This window comes from Lampetra fluviatilis, chromosome 8 (genome assembly GCF_964198595.1).
Source record: "Lampetra fluviatilis chromosome 8, kcLamFluv1.1, whole genome shotgun sequence".
In the NCBI taxonomy this organism is placed as follows: Eukaryota; Metazoa; Chordata; class Hyperoartia; order Petromyzontiformes; family Petromyzontidae; genus Lampetra; species Lampetra fluviatilis.
The window spans coordinates 12,740,810-12,761,045 of record NC_136282.1 but is presented as its reverse complement, the minus strand read 5'-3'; the positions used below and the strand labels follow the sequence as shown (position 1 = coordinate 12,761,045).

At 53.8% G+C, this 20,236-nt stretch overlaps 1 protein-coding gene across 4 annotated transcripts in view; it reads left to right on the top strand.

Moving 5' to 3' along the window:
- Positions 1-20,236, top strand: part of LOC144933900 (uncharacterized) — a 105,570-nt gene that overhangs the window by 55,797 nt on the left and 29,537 nt on the right. For 3 of the 4 annotated variants that reach the window (XM_078859191.1, XM_078859189.1, XM_078859192.1), the window contains one exon: positions 14,983-15,275. The exons of the other annotated variant lie outside the window; for it this stretch is intronic. In XM_078859191.1, coding sequence (XP_078715317.1) covers positions 14,983-15,275 — 293 coding nt within the window. The remainder of the gene's footprint in view (positions 1-14,982; positions 15,276-20,236) is intronic. 4 annotated transcript variants of the gene reach the window in all.

Sequence of the window (20,236 nt, the reverse complement as noted above, 5' to 3'; positions counted from 1 at the left end):
ACACTGATGTGCTGCGCGGGAGGGTTTGACCCTGGGGAGTAATCCCTCTCAGCCACCACCCACCCACCTCCTCCCACGAGACTATCCCCCTCCTCCTCCTCATTCTACTCCTCCTCGTCGTCGTGCTACTAATGTCGCTGCTACTTAATAAATTCGCCCTCTCCCGCGATGTTTATTTCGCTACACGAGGCCGCGAACAGTAATTAATTTGAATCTTCCCCACGCCTGAATACCACTCCGCTGATAATGGTTTATATGCGTGCGTGTGTATGTGTGTGTGTGTTCGTGCGTGTGTGTTGGTGTGTTTGTGTGTTCGTGCCTGTGTGTTGGTGTGTGTGTGTTGGTGTGTGTGTGTTGGTGTGTTCGTGCGTGTGTGTTGGTGTGTGTGTTCGTGCCTGTGTGTTGGTGTGTGTGTGTTGGTGTGTGTTCGTGCGTGTGTGTTGGTGTGTGTGTGTTCGTGTGGTGTTTGTGTGTTTGTGCGTGTGTGTTGGTGTGTGTGTTCGTGCCTGTGTGTTGGTGTGTGTGTGTTGGTGTGTGTGTTGGTGTGTTTGTGTGTTCGTGCGTGTGTGTTGGTGTGTGTGTTCGTGCCTGTGTGTTGGGGTGTGTGTGTTGGTGTGTGTTCGTGCGTGTGTTGGTGTGTGTGTGTTCGTGTGGTGTGTGTGTGTTCGTGCCTGTGTGTTGGTGTGTGTGTTGGTGTGTGTGTTCGTGCGTGTGTGTTGGTATGTGTGTTCGTGTGTGTGTGTTCGTGCATGTGAATGTGTTCGTGTGGTGTGTGTTCATGCGTGTGTGTATGTTCGTGTGGTATGTGGCTTAGTTGTAGTGTCGCGGTTAGCGCACCGCACGGCGAACCCGGCGGCCCGAGTTCGACTCCCGCTGATGACCAAGAACAGTGGCGAAAATTTTGTACTGACTCAGCCTCCCCTAGGTTGACTCAGCCTCAAATGAGTACCCGGTGCGGTGCGAAAACATCGCCACACCTCCCCATTGTGTGCGTGCCGGCCTTCATAGGTGCTCACTAACAACACTTGCTCCAAACGTCTGTCGAGGCTATAGGGGGGATCTTTGTCTTTATTACACGTTTTTATTTAACTCACTCTGTCTGTTGTTGTTGTTGTTGTCGTTGTTGTTGTATCCTCAAATCTTGTAACTCAATTTTAACCCACTTCCCGATGTGGTATCGACTGCAAACTTGGTATACTTATGTCATACTGATGACAATACTATAGTCTATCATAACAAATGAAAAAAATCATCAATATTAAAACATTCTTTTTTATATGTGATGTTTCGGCTTGGGTCGAATTGTCCACGGTAAACTGACGTTGCCTGTAATTGGCCACGGTCCCTTACGTTATGGCAAGCTTCGGGGAGTTATTCCATTACTAGTACGGTACATTTCATTAAAACAGTAGGGATGACGATCATCCCGGTCAGTCAACCCATGGCACCTGGGTGTGTCCCGTGGCCTCTTGCCAGCGAGCATTCCACACCTCACGTGGTCTCAAGGCACAAGCGCTGGGGTGATGTGGCCGCCACTTGGTGATGAACAGCGGTCGTTGTCATCGTGCTGTGTGTGTATACAATATCAAACATTGCTGTTGCGCTTGTTAAAGTGTTGCTCTCGTATATAATAGCTTTACATCTTATGTATGCTATGTATCATAACTGCGGAGTTTATTTACTTACTAGCCTTTTGCCCGTCCTAGGACGGAAGCTGTAATATTTACGTAAAGAAACGTCTGCGTAGAGTTATTTATTTGAGTATCTTGCAATAAAGAAACGTCAAATTTAAAGCGAATTTGCGTAAAAAAATGTCTTGCTTACGATAGTATCTACGGGGGGGGGGGGGGGCTCTTTTTCAGTGACGTCACGTACGGATGTAGCACTTTGCTGCGTAGATTTATTTTTGAACGTCATTTTCTGTAAAGAAACGTCGTCATATTTGAAGCGACTTTGCGAGAAAAAATATCTTTCCGCTCATGACTATTTTATTATTAATGACGAGTGCGGTGGCATGTGCAGTGACGTCACGCGCGTTACACACATTTGTGGGCTGCTATATATGTATTTATTATCACACTGCTAAACTATGAATCTGATGACCCAAGTTTTGATTCCTGGCCAAGGCTAGCATCGGCACCGCCCCCATCGACCCCCTGCGCACTGACCAGCGTGGTGAAGTATGGTCAAACTAGCGCCCTGACTGGATACGGTGCGGGGCAGACCTTTTAACAGCGGCGTGACAAAAGGATGTACATCAATATTTGACACCCACATTAGCACGGCAAGCTATTCATCAGAGAGACATGGAAATCTACATTGGTGTGACATTTAACTATTTTCTGCAAAAGCCATTACTTAATTCAAAGTGCAGCAATTACTTCTCCCTGATTAGAAGAACCCACACATTTAAACTCATCGAGGCCCTTGTCCGCATTAAAGGATCCTGCCAAAGATATAAATTACATCCTTAAAATACGCCCCGAAATCCCTTTAGCCCGGCCGCGGCGATAAGTCAGCGAGTCAATTGGGCAGTTTTATCAGCGCGAGGGGCATGTTTGTGCGCGGATATTTCGGGGTCAGAAAATGAATTTGCGAGGCTCGATAACCTGCGACTGCGCGCCTGACGCGCCACGGCTACGGGTTGTTTACAGCCGACGCCGTGGATTCCTCTTGCATCTGGACAACAGAAATAAGGAGTTCGAGGGCCCACATGCGGCCACTGGAGGCGTTACCATTCGTGGCAATGGTAACCAAAAAAAAAATCTCAAATTAAATCGGGACAATTAATGGAATCGCTGGGCTGCTGATGGGAGGTGGGGGCTGGGGTGTTTTGATACGGCAGCCGCTGGCAACAAACACATCTGAGATTTAATTTGATTCGTAGTTATTTGTCAACGATGGACAACAATAACCATGCCTGCTCACGTAGCGTCGCGATTACACGCAGCGCCACGCACACACAAAGAGAGAGAGAGACAAACAGCTCCCGGGCGTAGCCTTTGACGAACCATTAGCGATAGAGCCATTGGCGAGCACCTATTAAGTCCGGCGCGGCGCACGGGAGGTGGGGGCGGGCGGTGGTGGTGTTGTGGCCGGAACCACGCCCGGGTGCCCATTTATGGCTGAGCCAACCTAAAGGGAGGGCCGGTTTCGGACGAATCTCCCACCGATGTTGGCCGTGGCCGCCTAATCGAAGTCGGTTTCGCAAGCGGTGAGTAAAGTGCTAGCGCGCGTGCCCACGTGCGCGTGCCCACGTGCGCGTCGTGTCTTCACGCACGGCCGTCCGGTCGACGGGCTCGGGCAACCAACGGACCGCCGACGAATCCGCCCGCAGCTGCCGTTGCATTGCTGCTGCTGCAACAAAAAACAAACCGAAAAAAACACCCACCCCGGGCGGCCACGCAGGCAGGCAGGCAGGCGAGAAGCATCATTTGTATGCCGCGTGGCGCGCCCGTGGCCACAACGCGTGCGGTGATATTACACGGAGCAGACATCCGTCAAAACAAACATCTGAACAGGGCCGGTTCCGCAAATTAGGCGACGCCACGGGCTAACATTTATGAATCGCTCTCGGGAAGGGAAGCTCCGCACAGGTGGATTCAACAATCTACCGCTGTACCGCCATCTCCCGTGACAACCTCGCGGAGGCCGAAGCCTGCAAATATCTGCGATTTCCAGGCAGTCTCCTCATCCGAGGGATAGCCAGGCTCGACCTCGCTTAGCTTGCGCGAAGGCGATGTGATATCGGCCAACGGATTCTGGGGCGGTCCGCTCCGTAGACGGCTCTCGATTCTCTGTGCAGCAGTGAAAGGGGGAGGCCTGGGGGGGGGGGTAAGTGAACACGGAGGGACGCGTTCCAATCACCAATTCAAAACGAGCCTCTTAACACTGACGCGCCAACGTCACTTTGAAACGCAATTATCTTCAGCTTCGGAGTGCGTGGCTTATTTACGGGAGACGCTCGTGGTTTCACTCGCTGCACGCGAAACGGAGACGGGAGAGGGGAAACGTGAGAGTGGGGATGGGAGATGGAAGAGTAGAGATGAGAGAGGGGAGATGAGAGAGAGAGAGAGGAGACAGGAGACGGTAGAGGTGATGGTTGAGACACGCAAGTGCACAGAGTTGTCTCTAAGCGCCGCCGCCACTAATGAGCTCAAACTCATTTCATTTCACAAATAAAAAAAAAATGTCCCGATGCGGATTCCTAAAAGATATTCTGCGCCAGAGTCAATTGCGTGGAAAATGAAGCCGGGGAGATGGGGGGGGCAGCAGAGGAAAGGGGAATTTTGCCACTTTTGTCTGTTGTTTTGTCTCGTCTCTCGCAGGACGATGTATGTGTGTTGAACTTCCGAGTATGTTCGCGATTTGTGCGGGGCGCCGCTGCACACGGACGCTTTATAAATGCAAAGCTGCGCAGCATTATAAGTGACACCGACGTTCGCGACTCTGCACAGGCCCAACACGCCATGCTATATATTTTGGTAGCGGTTCAGCCGTTCGTAAACACAGTGAGAGAGACACAGAGAGAGAGCACCAGGGGTTGGCAAGCGATATAACAAGAAGAGACATTTGTTTTGGAATTCGTTTAATTTTTGTTCAATATCTCAAGAGCCGCAGTGGACGTGAGCACGAGTCGGTGGTGGTCCTTTATAAACAAGCGGTCGTTAAAGAGCGGCGCATGTCCCTCCTCCGGGTTGCCGACCGCTGCTCTGGACCGCACGCTCCACGTTAAGACCTCCACTACCGATACTGACAATATTAATCGCTATCATCATCATCAGCAGCAGCAGCGGCAGCGGCGGGAGGCATGATCTATCCACTGTCGGATGAAAGAGTGAGCGAGAGAGTGACCGAGAGAGTGAGCGAGAGAGTGAGCGAGAGAGTGACCGAGAGAGTGAGCGAGAGAGTGACCGAGAGAGTGAGCGAGAGAGTGAGCGAGAGAGTGACCGAGAGAGTGAGCGAGAGAGTGACCGAGAGAGTGAGCGAGAGAGTGAGCTAGAGAGTGACCGAGAGAGTGACCGAGAGAGTGAGCGAGAGAGTGAGCGAGAGAGTGACCGAGAGAGTGAGCGAGAGAGTGAGCGAGAGAGCGACCGAGAGAGTGACCGAGAGAGTGACCGAGAGAGTGAGCGAGAGAGTGAGCGAGAGGTGGGGGTTTACATAAAGCAAAGTAAAAAAAAAAATTACGAAATGATGAACGAAGCAAAGTGCCGACTACACCGAGCATCTTCTTGTTTCCACTGATCGTGAAAAAAAAGAACCCTCAAGCCGTCGCGTTGTGACCATCCGTCCCCTCCGTTTGGCGGGCGTCACAATAACAACAATTGCACACCTGATGCTCTTTAACGACTTGTCACCTAGCTGAATGAAGGAGCACAGTTGACACGACAGGGGAGGTCGTGGGGGAAGTATCACGTGCCCGCCCCGCCCCCCCTTGCCCCTCCCCACAGCTTAGGAGGGTGACCAAGATACTTTGAGCTCCCCACTAAAACCCCTGAAGCCTCCAAGCGTCGCTCAGCAGCGTGGGAGACGCACCGAAGCCGAGGGGCGACTTCGCAGAGCGCAGCGCTGCGAGCCGTGGGCCGCGTCGTCCGCGCGTCAAAGGAAGCTTGCCCTGTGGCCTACCCCTCGGCTACAGCTCCTCCACGCAGGAGATTGCTTTGCTTTCTTTTTAAAGATTAAATATAATAGCACTCGCCCCCCCACCCCCATCCCCCTCGGCCGGCCCCCTCCCGTGCCTCTCAGCACCCCCTGCAGAATCAGTTTGACCCCCCGCCACCCCCCCCCCCAGGACTTGTAAACTGGTTGCGTGACCTCTATAAAGGGCAATACTGACAGAAGCAACACTACTAATAGAAACAGCGATAATATACAGCGCTTATAAAAAGTCGACCGCTTCTTTCTCAATGCCAGAGAGTCCCGCTATTGCGTTGGGTAGGCTGCTCGGACTTTTTTTCTCCGTGAGCTTCCATTCCGCGCCTCCTCTCTCTTCACGTGCACGCTCCTCGCATCTCGATCCACCGAACCTGTGGGTCTCTGTGCGAGTCTGTGGGTCTCTGTGTGAGTCTGTGGGTCTCTGTGTATGTCTGTGGGTCCCTGTGCGAGTCTGTGGGTCTCTGTGCGAGTCTGTGGGTCCCTGTGCGAGTCTGTGGGTCCCTGTGCGTGTCTGTGGGTCCCTGTGCGAGTCTGCGGGTCTCTGTGCGTGTCTGTGGGTCCCTGTGCGAGTCTGTGGGTCCCTGTGCGAGTCTGCGGGTCTCTGTGCGTGTCTGTGGGTCCCTGTGCGAGTCTGTGGGTCTCTGTGCGTGTCTGTGGGTCCCTGTGCGAGTCTGTGGGTCTCTGTGCGTGTCTGTGGGTCCCTGTGCGAGTCTGCGGGTCTCTGTGCGTGTCTGTGGGTCCCTGTGCGAGTCTGCGGGTCTCTGTGCGTGTCTGTGGGTCCCTGTGCGAGTCTGTGGGTCCCTGTGCGTGTCTGTGGGTCCCTGTGCGAGTCTGTGGGTCCCTGTGCGAGTCTGCGGGTCTCTGTGCGAGTCTGCAGGTCTCTGTGCGAGTCTGCAGGTCTTTGTGTGAGTCTGTGGGTCTCTGTGTGTGTCTGTGGGGCTGTGCGAGTCTGTGGGTCTCTGCGTGAGTCTGTGAGTCTCTTTGCGAGTCTGTGGGTCTGTGCGAGTCTGTGGGTCTCTGTGCGAGTCTGCGGGTCTCTGTGCGAGTCTGTGGATCTTTGTGCGAGTCTGTGGGTCTCTGTGCGAGTCTGTGGATCTTTGTGCGAGTCTGTGGGTCTCTGTGTGAGTCTGTTGATCTTTGTGCGAGTCTGTGGGTCTCTGTGTGAGTCTGTGGATCTTTGTGCGAGTCTGTGGGTCTCTTTGCGAGTCTGTGGGTCTCTGTGCGAGTCTGTGGATCTTTGTGCGAGTCTGTGGGTCTCTGTGTGAGTCTGTGGATCTTTGTGCGAGTCTGTGGGTCTCTGTGTGAGTCTGTGGATCTTTGTGCGAGTCTGTGGGTCTCTGCGAGTCTGTGGGTCTCTGTGCGAGTCTGTGGATCTTTGTGCGAGTCTGTGGGTCTCTGTGCGAGTCTGTGGGTCTCTGTGCGAGTCTGTGGGTCTCTGTGCGAGTCTGTGGGTCTCTGTGCGAGTCTGCGAGTCTCTTTGCAAGTCTGTGGGTCTCTGTGCGAGTCTGTGGGTCGTTGTGCGAGTCTGTGGGTCTCTGTGTGAGTCTGTGAGTCTCTTTGCAAGTCTGTGGGTCTCTGTGCGAGTCTGTGGGTCTCTGTGCGAGTCTGTGAGTCTCTTTGCAAGTCTGTGGGTCTCTGTGCGAGTCTGTGGGTCGTTGTGCGAGTCTGTGGGTCTCTGTGTGTGTCTGTGGGTCTCTGTGCGAGTATGTGGGTCTCTGTGTGTGTCTGTGGGTCTCTGTGTGTGTCTGTGGGTCTCTGTGCGAGTATGTGGGTCTCTGTGCGAGTCTGTGGGTCTTTGTGCGAGTCTGCGGGTCTCTGTGCGAGTCTATGGGTCTCTGTGTGAGTCTATGGGTCTCTTTGCGAGTCTGTGGGTCTCTGTGCGAGTCTATGGGTCTCTGTGTGAGTCTGTGAGTCTCTTTGCGAGTCTGTGGGTCTCTGTGCGAGTCTGTGGGTCTCTGTGTGAGTCTGTGGGTCTCGAATCTCCACAGCCCTTCTAATTGCATCTCTTCTCAACGCCTACCCAAACCAGCAAAGCCTCGTCTCCCTTAGCTTCTCGGCAAGACGAGTAACTTTCTGCTAAGGCTCTAACCTCCCCACAGTTCCTCCTTTGCCGGAGGGGACGTTCCCAACATCCATCTCAGCATGAATGTTTACCTGCGAATAGCTCGGTTGGCTACGTGCCCTTCTTTGCTCTCTTAGTGCTCACATCTCGTCGATTTATCGTAAATAAAAAAAAACAAGAATAAATTGCGGACCTCAACAATTGTACGGTAATAATTATTCTACTCGACCATAACAATGATGGTGAAGATAATTTCAAATCCAGATATCTAATTCGGAATTCTGACGACAATGCCAGTCACTCTGATAATAAAATAAAGATAATAATAATCGCATGAACACAAGGGGGGGGGGGGGAGGGGGGGAAGAGACAAACTCGTTCAAATGCAAATTAAACTTTTGGTTCATTTCATCGGTTAATGATCAGCGCCTTGCAGAAATTCGTTCCGTCTGCCGGGAGTGCGTAATTCAATAATTGCCGCTATGTGAGCATGAACATTGGCTCTACCCTAATTAACGCCTAATGTCCCGCGCTTCCAATAATTACGGCTCGCGATCGCCGGCGTCTGGCGACCGCATTTCACGAGACCCCCACCCACTCCCCTGCCCCCCCCCCCCATCAGTTCTCGTCCTCCGAGGCATCGGAGCGATCGCCAAACTCGGCATCGCGAGCCAGAGAGTTGGGCCGAGCCGTGCCCCGACATGCATGGGCGGGGGGAGGCGGGCGGGTGGGGGGGGTCAAAGGTCGAGCCGTAACGAGGTAACGATTAGACATGAATAGCAGGGAGCGACGCAATAAATCTGCCCACGTGACTCCCAATCGTTGAGCAAAGAACGTCGGGCTCCCAGGCGGGACTTTTCTGAGTAGATTTCAGGGTTCCGCTGTTAACTTTGGCTATGATCAGGATCAATCCACTGCTGGATGAAACCCCCACCTCCCCCCACCCCCCACCCCAGGCCAAGCCGTCGGCCTTCTTGTCACGGTCCTGCGATAAAACGACACATCTCGTGCCCATTGCAAGCCAAGCGAACGCGGTTTTCAACGTCTTCAAGAGACGGAAGTGAGCGTGACGACTTGTTCCGTGCCACTGTTGGTGTCCGGGCCCGAGGCCACAAAAGTCGCACAATTTGAGAAGCCAGTTTCATCACGGGCGCCTGAAACCCAGATTCAAACGCAGGGTCTCGGCGGTGCCAGCTCGCTTTCTCTGACCCCTGACCCCTGACCCACTCTGTATCTCTGACCCTTGACCCACTTGGCCAGCTCAATTAGAAACGTCTTTAGCGGCAGCGGCCCCCTTTCCCGCCGCATCCCCACCCAAACACCGGGCGCTCGTTTGTTAACATTTTAAGCGCTCGTTGATTTCACTTTTTCGTTTTGTTTGGGCCGTTAATTTTATTCCAGAGCCACCACACAAAATCTTAGGCGTTGCCCCCCCCCCCCCCCCACTGCCCCCCCCCCCCCTCCTGCTCCTCTGCCCTCCCCGGCCGTGGGATCCATTCCCACTGCGAAGCGTCGCCAAGCCTATTTTACCGATCTCCCTTTCTTCCCAACGATCGCAGCCCTCCCTGGGGTAAACCTGCTCATGGTGGGGGGGTGGGGGGGGTCGCAAGGCCAAACAGCGCTGCCCGATCGATGCCGAAAGTTATCGTTGCAGTGATTTACCCGTGACCCTTTGTTTCGGTTGGACGGCCTAAGCAGGCAGAGCCATTGTCCAATCCTCGCCATCTCCCTCAGGTTCCACCACCCCTACCCCCCCCCGCAAACATACTCCGTCTGGTTGAACAGAACGTTGGGGAAAGTTCTTGTTAGCGAGCACCTATTAAGGCTGGCGTGGCGCGTGACGGGGTGGGTGTCCAGCACCACACCGGGTGCTAATTTTGAGGCCGAGTCGACCTAGGGGAGGAGCAATACCGGTTCAGATAATCGTCACCCTCGTGTTGGCCGTGGGCGGGAATCGAACTCGGGTCGTCGGGTTCTGAGGGCACGACCGCTCCCCACATACAAAGACAAAGACCCCCACCCCGTATAGCCTCAACAGACTCGAGGGGCAAGCGCTGTTAGCCAGCACCTACAACAACAACAACAACCGCCATACGCCAGTAAGTGGCGGTGAGGTCACCACGACGCTTGTGCCAGGCCAAGTGCACCTTGAGGCCACGTGAAGTGTCGAACGTCCGCTGGCAGGAGGTCACGGGGCAGATCCAGGTGCCACGGGTCGACTGACCGAGATGACCGAGATGACTGGCTGATGCACCACCTGTGCCCCATACTGTACCAACTTGCTGTGCTTTAGCCACCCGGCGCTCCGCTCGTTGTTGTGAGCGTCGCTCCTACACACACACACATACACACGTACACTCGCATACAAGACACACACACACACGCGCGCATGCACCTTGTTCACACCTCCGGTAACCCGCCCGCGCCCACTGGGGAGGAGGAGGAGGCGAGTGGGTGGGTTGCAAGAGCTGCCCGTGGGAGGCCATGGAAACTGGATTTATGTCACCCGCCCTGCTCCCAGCTATCAATTATCGGCATTGGGGGACCTCTAAAGAGAGACACATTAACGCAAAATGCCTGGACGGAGGCCGCGGGCACGGCTACCGCGAGGACATTAATGAGCATGAAAAATGTAGAACCCCCCCCCACACACACACAACGCCGTGACCCCCCCCCCCTTGCGCCCCACCCCCACAACCCCCCCCCCCGGTCTCATTTCCACCCCCCCTATCCCTATCTAATGTCTTCCCCCGCCCCGCCTCCCCTCTCTACGAAGTGGCACTTGGTGTGAGCGATCAGTTTGGACCTCGGCTGCGCGGCATGATGACGGCGGCGGTTCTCAATAGTGCCATGGGAAGGGGGAGAGAGGGAGGGGGGGGGGCTTGGGGCAAATCACACCACGTGGCCCCAGTGCCGGATTAAGCCTATTGCGGGGCCTGTAGCATGATGTTATGAAGGGGCCCTACATTTAAAATAAACACGTAAATATTAAAACACAATTTTTTCAACTTGCACGGTAAAGTGATTGTATTTGTGCATTTGCTATACAGCCAGATAATGCGACAAATGGCTAACCTTAAACACCCAGTCGTTCGTAAAAAGTTGAAGGCGGTATAGTCCTATAGTAATAGAGCAAGTGCATAATATTGATAGCTTGAAAGCATTTAGCGCGGGGCCCTTGAAAGTGCGGGGCCCGTAGCTACTACATATGTAGCTACTTTTGCTACTAGGATAATCCTGGCACTGTGTGGCACCCCTACCCCACCCCTCAGACACCGTCAAACTAAGCGCGCCGCAGTGGCGAGATGTTAGCTACCTCGCCTGGTATACAGCAGGTCGTGGGTTCGATCCCGGCCCTGACGCCTGCTCTATGTTTGGAGTTTGCACGTTTTCTCTCCCCGTGGTCGCGTGGATTTTTCTCCGGGTCCTCCGGTTTTTCCCTCCACTTTTCGAATCAACGTCACGCGTTAACAATATTTGGCTGCTATCAATTTCTGAGCGATGAGCCCCCTCGTTCAGCTGCCATTTGTGATAGCCAGCTCGCTTCTGAAAAAGAGATGTGTCGCTCAATGGGCCATACCTGGTAAAATAAAACTAGTTTAGTTTTAAACCAGATGTATTACACTGAACACTGTGACATCGAAGTGCAGACCCCCCTTCCCCCCAAAGCATGGGGCCCGGGGCAGTCGCGCCGATTCGCCATACCCAACGGACGGCTCTGCTTGTTGGCCATGAGCGGGAATCGAACTCGGGTTCCCGGGTTCGTAGCGCAGCGCGCGTGGGCACCCGTATGCGCAAGCACTTCCACCCAGTGTGGAATCAGAATCTTCATTCGTCCTGGAGAAATCCGATGAGCTATGAAGCTCTTTGCCCGGCACACGCGTACCGGGGGGCCCTGCCGCTAGCGGCTGAAGCAGAACAAACGGCCGGCGGTGGGCATCTTACGCTCCATCACGGCCGTGCATCTCCCTCGGCGCGTTTGTTATCAGCGTTATTTATTTATTTGGAAGAAAATAAATATATATGTGTGAAAAATCTTGGCACGGTCCTGGGATAATGAGCGGAGCGCCGCTCGTTTGCACGGACGGCTCTGCTCGTCTTGCCGGGGGTCGCCGTGTGCCGCTGGGAGGGTTAATTTGGCCGTGACCTCATCCCTCCCCCACTAACCCCCACCCTCCACCACCCCCCACACGGCCAACGATGTCCTACTTCTGCGCTGAGCAGCTTCGCACGTTCTGGATGGAGGTGGGCGAGCGAGCGAGCAAATGGGTGAGGGGGCGGGCGAACGGGCGAGCGAACGGGCAGGCAGACAGGGGAACCTTTGATAATTCCCGCAAGGCGGCTGAGACGCTATTATCGCCGTCGCAGCCGCCGCTGCTGCTGCCACCGCCGGGGTGGCCTCTGGGAGTCGGCCACGGCCCCCGTCACATCGCGGACTCGGTTGGTTCGTGGCACCGCGCTGATGCTTTGCCTCATCGCTCTCAGAGAGGGAGGCCGCCCCTCCCTCCTCACCACCCCCCCCCCCCCCCCCGCTGATTTCTGGGAATCTCAAGATCCTCGTCCTGGCTGGCCGAGACAGCGGAACGCCATTGAGCCACAGTAATAAGAAGAATAAATATATTCTGGTGAAAATGCGTTGTGGCATTGTCGCTGAGACAGGGCTGGGAGCGTTGTCACGTGCTGCCGTGCGGGTCACGCGGGGAGCGTACGAGCCGTCACGGGCGTCGTGACTTCCGCTGCCGTTTGTGAGCTACCCCACCCCGTTGAGCCGTGCTGATGAACTCCGATGCGTTTGGGCAGCGGTGCACAGGCACACGCAACGACAGATCAAAAGCACTCGACACATGCGTCGATATCGCTGCCCGACAGCAGGAAAATGTGTGGGTTTAAATAATGGGCGACGCAATGGCCCTTCTTCATAGTGGGGACATCTCGCTGGTCAGGGTGTCATTGACTCGCATTTCAAATTAATTTGATGACCAGAAAACAAAAAAAACGGATGGTGGCAAGTGACACAGACATTTGATCTCTCTGCTATGAAGAAAGGGGCATTGCCCACAACTTCACCTGCAATTTATTTTCCTCTTTAGGGCCATGCTATTGACGGGCGTGTTGACGCTCTGTCGTCACGTGCGTCTCATTGTACCGTCTTGTAGGCCGCGGGAACATTATTGTCATCATTGTTATTGTTGTTGTTGTTATTGTTGTTGTCTTGGCTTCGCTGTTGCTGGGTTAGGCACGAAGGGCACAGCCGATTTCTCGCGCAACAATGCAACGCGACTAAACATTTGGGGCTGGCCTTGCTGGAATGGAAACTAACAAAGGGGTGGGCAGGGCAGCGGGGGGCTGAGGGGGGAGATGCAGGCGTGCTTTGTCCCTCTCTTCGGTCGCGTGGAATTGCAGGAATAGCCGCAACGCAGCGCGAGCGATAATTACCACGATGCCTCGACCGCCGACTTACACGGTGGCATCAAACGCCTTCGACAAAGATGCGACCGGTAAAAAGACGTGTTTAGATTTTTTTTTTTTTAACCGGCGGCAAAGCAACGTGCCTTGAAACAAATCTAAGCTACGGCTATTTGTTTTTCTTTTAAATGGCAATAAAATTTGGGTGGCTTCGGGTACGGATAAAGGAGCAGCCCTGCAATTCCTGGCTCATTGCGCAGTCGGTGGGAGGAATTCCCACTATGAGAAGCTCAAAGAGACAACCAACCACCCACCCACCCCGGTGGCCACTTTCCCTGGGGGGGGGGGTATTGTTGGTGGCCGATTCACTCCTCCACGCCGGGCTGACGGGAGTAGCTACCAACGCTTTTGGCTGCACCGCACGCGACCGGGCCGATCGCCCGACAGCGGCGAGGTCATCACGATACCGCGCTGCGTGGGCCCCGGACGCTGAGAGGGGCGTTGAATAATTGCGCCCAGTGATTCAACCGTTGCAAATAATGGGTGGCTTCGTCGAACTGAGCAAAACGGACAAAAGGAAAAAGTCTGAATTTTTCGTCGTTTTATAAACAGACTGGCTTATTAAATCGCATCCGATATCTCACGTAATATTTTGCAATCATCGTAAATCGTAATGATTTTTTTTTTTTGCCGTCGCCATCCCTCGAGGTTTTTTTTTTCGTTTTTGACAAATCAGCGTGCGGCGCGAGGCAAAGTGCGCTCAGCGTTTCAGCGCGACACGTGCACCGGGGCGACAGCCAAATTGTCCCGCGTCGCAGCGGCAGGACGCAAATAATTGCTCCGCCTGCAAGGTAATTGCGCATCCCCGGATTATCTTTGAAGGCGAGCAGATGCGTTTCTTTATTTACAGATAACGGGGTTGGGCACGGTGGGTGGGAAGGAGGTGGGTGTGGGGTGGGGGGTGGAGTGGAGGCGGCCACCGCCGAAGTGCTGCGGATTGGAAAAACCCGGTGGGGGTTGGTAGATCTCAAGGAGACTGGGGTGCGTCACCTGCCGAGACAGCAGATTGGCGCTTGCCGGGAGGGCAGAAGCGGTGGGGAAAGCGGACGTGTCTTTTGTGATACCGCAGTGGACGGGCGCAATTAAACGAAAACAACAAACGCTGCCCTAAAAGGAATACAAGGCAATGTCGGAACAACCGTTGCACAATGTGCGTGTGCGTTGAACTTCTTTCGAACCGTACGTAGCCAACCGTGCTAATTGGAGGTGCGGTGGAAGGACGACAACACGAAACACGAACAGGCAGTTCTAAGGAAATTAGTTTTTATCTAGATTTAGAAGTGCCTCGCTCCAGTGGCTTCCTGATATCGGAAGGAAGAGCGTTCCAGACGGGAGCGTAAGTGCATCTGAATGCGCGCGATGCAGTGTGACTATCTTCATTCAATGGTTAGCCAAAAGCCGCCGCTGATGAGGATGTCCGGGGTTCGCGTGATGGTTTATGCTCCCTGACGAGATCAACACGCGACGCCCAAAACTTACAAAAGGCATTTTCACCTCCCCACCGTCACTGGGCCCGTGGGTGTGGAGGGGGGGGGAGATGCTGACATACAGACGGTTCGCCACCAAACCTACTTGCCGTACTGTCTCATATAAGTGCCGCCGGTGCTGCTCCAGCAGGCGAATGTGTTCCACGCACGATGGCTCGACACGTGCGTGGCTTGACGTGAGCTCCACGAGACGAAGGGTGATGATCGTGACGATGTGTGGGGAAGATCCATCATCATCATCATCATCACTGCCACATGAGCAAAGTTGCGGCCACAGAAATAAAAAATCTTTCCGTTGCTTCTCACCGGCAGACGGTGCGCGTGTGGAGCAGCGACACAGGGCATTGCCTGCACACGTTTCATGCCGGTGCCTCCACCAGCGCCACCGCCGCCACCGTCGCCGGCAGAGCCTCACCGGACGGCGGCGCAACGGGCAGCGACGCGTCACGTCGGGCAGCGCCGCCCCGGGGGGCGGGGGCGGCGGTGTCGGCCGTGAGCTGTGCCGGAGAGTGGCTGGCGAGCGGTGCCGGCGCGACGCTCCGGCTGCACCACCTGCCCACTCGCCGACTCGTGTGGTCCTCCACCGCCGGCGCGTCGACCAAGCAGTAAGTCGCCCCGAATGAAGTCAAGGTGGCTTCCCGCTCGAACGAGAGAGTGTTTGCGGTCCTCGGGCAGCATTGGAAATTCCATGTTTAAAAATCAGAAATAAACTATCGGCAATTGTTTTTTTTTATTTGACCCCGCTGAGCGATACAGCAGCTCTCTTTCAGAAGGCGACCTGGCTATCACGAATGACAGCTCGACCAAGTGGCTCATGATCCTGTGGAAAATTAGAGCAGCCAAATAATCTAAACGCGTGATGTTGACTTTAAATTTGGAGGTAAAAACCGGAGGGCCCGGAGAAAAATCCACGCGATCACGGGTAGAGAGATACGCAAACTCCAAATATACAGCAGGCGTCAGGGTTGGGATCGAACCCACGACCTCCTGTAGTCCAGGCGAGGTTGTCAACATCTCGCCACCGTGACGCCCGCAGGGTGGTGACAGATCCACCCGTAGGACAGCCACTGTTGAATTCCCACAAAGTGGTAGATGTTTTGTGGACCCTGAAAGGATGATGTGTCGAGTCAGAACCCCGACTGGGATTTGAACTCGCGCTTTCTGATTGCCCGCTGGGCACTCTAACCAGTGGGAGGTCACTCATTCTCCTCTGCTGCCCCCTTAGTTTGGAACTGCCCCCCCCCCGCAGCCATCCATGCTTTCGACTCAAGGCCTTGCCTTTATCTCCGATGCATGTAGAACTTCTTTCTTACCGTACGTAGCCAACTGCACTCATCGGACGTGCGGGGAAAGGGCAACAAACTAAACACAAAAAGCAGTTCTAAAGAAACGAGTTTTCAATCTAGATGATTTAAAAGTGCACTTCCTAATATCGGAAGGAGGAACGTTCCAGACGGCCGCAGAAGCGCATCAGACGGCGGCTAACCAAAAGCCGCTTCTGCGAGAATGTTTTCCGGAGTTCGCTTGCTGATGGTTTATACTCCTTGACGAGATCAGCGAAGTACTGTGGGTCATTTGTGGCGAGAACTTTCCGTGTTGTTATGAGCGCGGCAAAGCCTGTGGCCGACTGAGCGCCACTCTCTCTCTCTTCCCTCGATTTCTGTCCAGCGTCGAGAGATGCAGTGCCCATTTAAACAGCACATAAATCCATTTTGTATTGTAAAGTACAGAATCGCACAGAGACCCATAGCCTCACAGAGGCCTATGACTGACCGCCCCCCTCTGTGAAATAAATATCCCCGCTGTGTCCGCACGGTGTCTTGAGATTCAGTCGCGTTTGGACGCTACATAAATCCACGTTGTAATTGTGTTGTGTAGGCTCGCACGGAGGAGACCCGTAGACTCACACAGACTCACATGGAGACACGATGACTGATTGCCTCTCACCTCAATATACAAATGAATATGTCCTCTCTCTTGAAATGAAGCGGTCCCAATTCGACAACTATATCCAAATTGCAATTGTATTGCATGTGAAAAATGTGATTTATGTATCGCATTGTAATCCATTCATATTCTATGCTTGCACATGATGGCAGTGTGTTCAGGAGCTAAGTGCCAATGTCGAGGTCTGCTGGCTGCGACGAGAAGGCTTCAGGAGAGAGAACTCTCGTGGTTGTAATGTGCCTCCTCCCTTGAAGGAGCGCAGACTCCATGGTTTGGATTGCACGGCCACAGTCGCATTACCGAGGCTTGTCTTTGCAGTCTGCTGATGACACTGATATATATATAAAATAAAACATTACTTAGTTTTTCAAAATACAATAAGGACTGCAATATAATCAGCCACCTGTGCCCCATTGCCATTCGTAAAATTCCCACCGTGCACCGAAAACCCGCCGTGTCTCGGTGGAAGGGTTCGCGTGGAACATTGTCATCTTCTCCGCGACATAGCGAGGCTCCGTCAAAACACGTTAAGCGCTCACCAATCTCGTGAATGCACAGCCACACCTTTTGCACTCGGAGCAATTTACCTTCTGACAAAAATAAGCGGCTGTAGATTGGGGTGCGACGTGCGTGCGTGCGTGCGTGCGGGTGCGTCTGAGCGAGTGTGTGAGCGTGTGTGTCTGAGCGAGTGTGTGAGCGTGTGTGTGTGAGCGTGTGTGTGTGTGTCGGTGGGGAGCGGTGGTGTAGCGGTTAGCGCGCTGCGCTACGAACCAAGGCGACCCGGGTTCGAATTCCGCTCACGGCAAACACCGGTGACGATTATCTGAACCGGTACCTGGGCCTCCGCTAGGTCGACTCAGCCTCAAATAAGTACCCGGTGCGATGTAAAAACATCGCCACCGGAGAGACAAAGGCGGCTGGGCGTGGTGTTGGCCACCCACCCCCTCGTGTGCCGTGCCGGCCTTTATAGTTGCTCGCTAACAGCACTTGTCCCTACAGTCTGTTAAGGCTATACGGGGGATCTTTGTCTTTTTGTGTGTGGGTGTGAGCGATGTTAGCGCGCTGGGCTACGAAACCTGGCGACCCAAATATCGATTCCTGCTCAGGGTCAACACCAGTAACGATTATCTGAACTGGTCCTGGGCCTCCTCCCCTCGGTTGACTCAGCCTCAAATGAGTGCGATGGGTGAACATCCCCACTCGGGAGGAGACAAAGGCGGCAGGGCATGGTGCTGGCCACCCACCCCCTCGTGTTCCGTGCCAGCCTTCATAGGCGCTCGCTGACAGCACTTGCCCCTACGGTCTGCTAAGGCTATACGGGGGATTTTTGTCTTTGTGTCGGTGTGAGTGATGTGGGGAGCGGAAGTGTAAGAGTCAGCGCACCGCACTTCATACCTGGCGACACGAGTTCGATTCCCGCTCGTGGCCAACACCAGTGACGATTATTTGAACCGGTCCTGGGCCTCAAACGAGTGTGACATGTAAACATCGCCACTGGGGAGACAAAGGCGGCCGGGCGTGGTGCCGGCCATCCACCCCCTCGTGTTCCGTGTCCGCTGTCATAGGTGCTACTTGCTAACAGCACTTGCCCCAACAGCCTATTCAGGCGATATGGGGGATCTTTGTCTTTGTGTGCATTGTGAGGCAGGGACAGACGGTCACAGTCTGAAGACTGACGAGTTAAGACCTTTGGAGGTAATGAATCCATTAATTGCTTCAATTAGTTTGATAAGTGTTACGAGCCACTATTACCGAACATCATCACCGAGAGAGGGGAAAAGAAGAACATTATATTCTTGCTGGGCCGTCCGGCATGATGAAGGTGATGGTAAAACAAAAAAGTGCACTGCCAATTCCTTTATCTGAGATCGTTCTGTGAGTGACTGGGACAGCCATAGGAATGTGGAATTTCCGCCCACGACCCGCTTACGAGCGTCAGCCAAGAGAATCGGGTGTTACGATGCACCGATTCCAAGAATCAATGTCGGTTCATGAAGAAGGTGATACACGCATTTAGAGTCGATTTAAAAAAAGAAAAACATAGATGTTGTATGTAATGGATTTACAAACGGGGGCTCAGTGGTAGAGTGAGCGGCTCGCGGTTGGAAGGATGTGAGTTTTTAATCCTGGCCGTCGGGGGGTTGACTTTAGCCCATAACCATCATCATTATCCCTCCATGGTCGATAAAATGAGGACCGCTTTGTAGGAAATCAATAGCTATGAAATTTTGACCTAAAGCTTTCGTGACTGCAGGAATTCATATTCTTGGGTGTTTCGGTAAAGTCGCTTGCGTTGCGATCGAAACTTCGTGGTTTTCTGTTATTTTTTATTATTATTAACTTTGAACCTTTCTCCGAGACTTTACCGAAAGACCCAATAACATCAATAGCTCTTGTGAACGGCAGAGTGGACGAGCAGCGGCGGGAACGGAACAGCCAAATTATCAGTAATGCCCCCCCCCCACCCCGCCACCCACCCACCAGCTCCATCACGTCTCATTTGGCTTCGAACTTGAGGTGGCTAAATTCCAGCTGTGAAAACTGCAAAAAAGGAAAAGAGTAGAAACCAAAAACAAAAACAACGGTCCGTCATGGATCTCGCGGCAGAACGGGTAGGGAAAGAGCAAGCAAGCGAGCGCGTTCCCCCCTTTCCTCCCCCCCGTACCCCCCCCCCCCCCTCCGCTTGTCGCGTACCAGATATAAACGCCACCCAGAGACTTTTCAAGAAGAAGTTATCTACCCTTCTCGGACACGCGGTGGCCGCGCTGCTCTGTGAGATTTCCGAACGGATTCCCAAAAAATCTCGCGAAATGACCAGGCGTTACGGGGGAAAAAAGGGGCAAACGAGAATTCAACAAAAAAAAATGTTTCGTTAAAAACCAACAACAACAACAACGATATGTTTAGCGCAGAGTGTTCGTGGCTGATCTTGGAGGTCGCTCGCATGTCTGTCTGACTGTGCAGCGGCTGCGGGGTCTGGCAAAGCGGCGGGGAGAGGCGTTGGCGATGAGCTTGCGGCGAGAGGGCATCCGCGGCTACGGGCCACGGTGGCTTGGCGATTTCGCGCGCGTGGCCAACACCAGTGACGAAGGAAACTCGTGAATGCGGCGCGGGAAAGTTGCAACAAAGATAAATTACCATGCCAATCAGGAAGGAGGGGGAAAGGAAAAGGCAAAAAAAAATCCATCTCCTACTGCAAAGGGACAACCTCCAACCCCCTCCCGCCGAAACAAAGCTCCCTGAATACGAAACACGGCTCGATGGCGTTGAGACGTCTTCCAAGAGCACATTCGATTAAACCAGTGGCGCTCTTAACGCTGCCAGGGCCTGTCCTGGCTGTCTCTTTGAGTCTTCCTCTGCCAGCGCGTTTAACGATTATTTGACTTCCGTGTCAATTAGCTTTACATTTTATATTTCAATTGCGTATCACTTTCGGTTCCCGTAATCATTTTTCATTCCACTCAAACCGTAATTACGTTTCCACGCCTTCTCGCCTCCGCGTATGTACTCGGCATGACTGCCGCGCGGGTTCAGAGGTTAAGCCGAGACAATCGAAGTTCACGTGTGCGCGCGGGACCCCAGCCGGCTGCAGGGTGCCGGTGCGGACGCGATCCCTGGG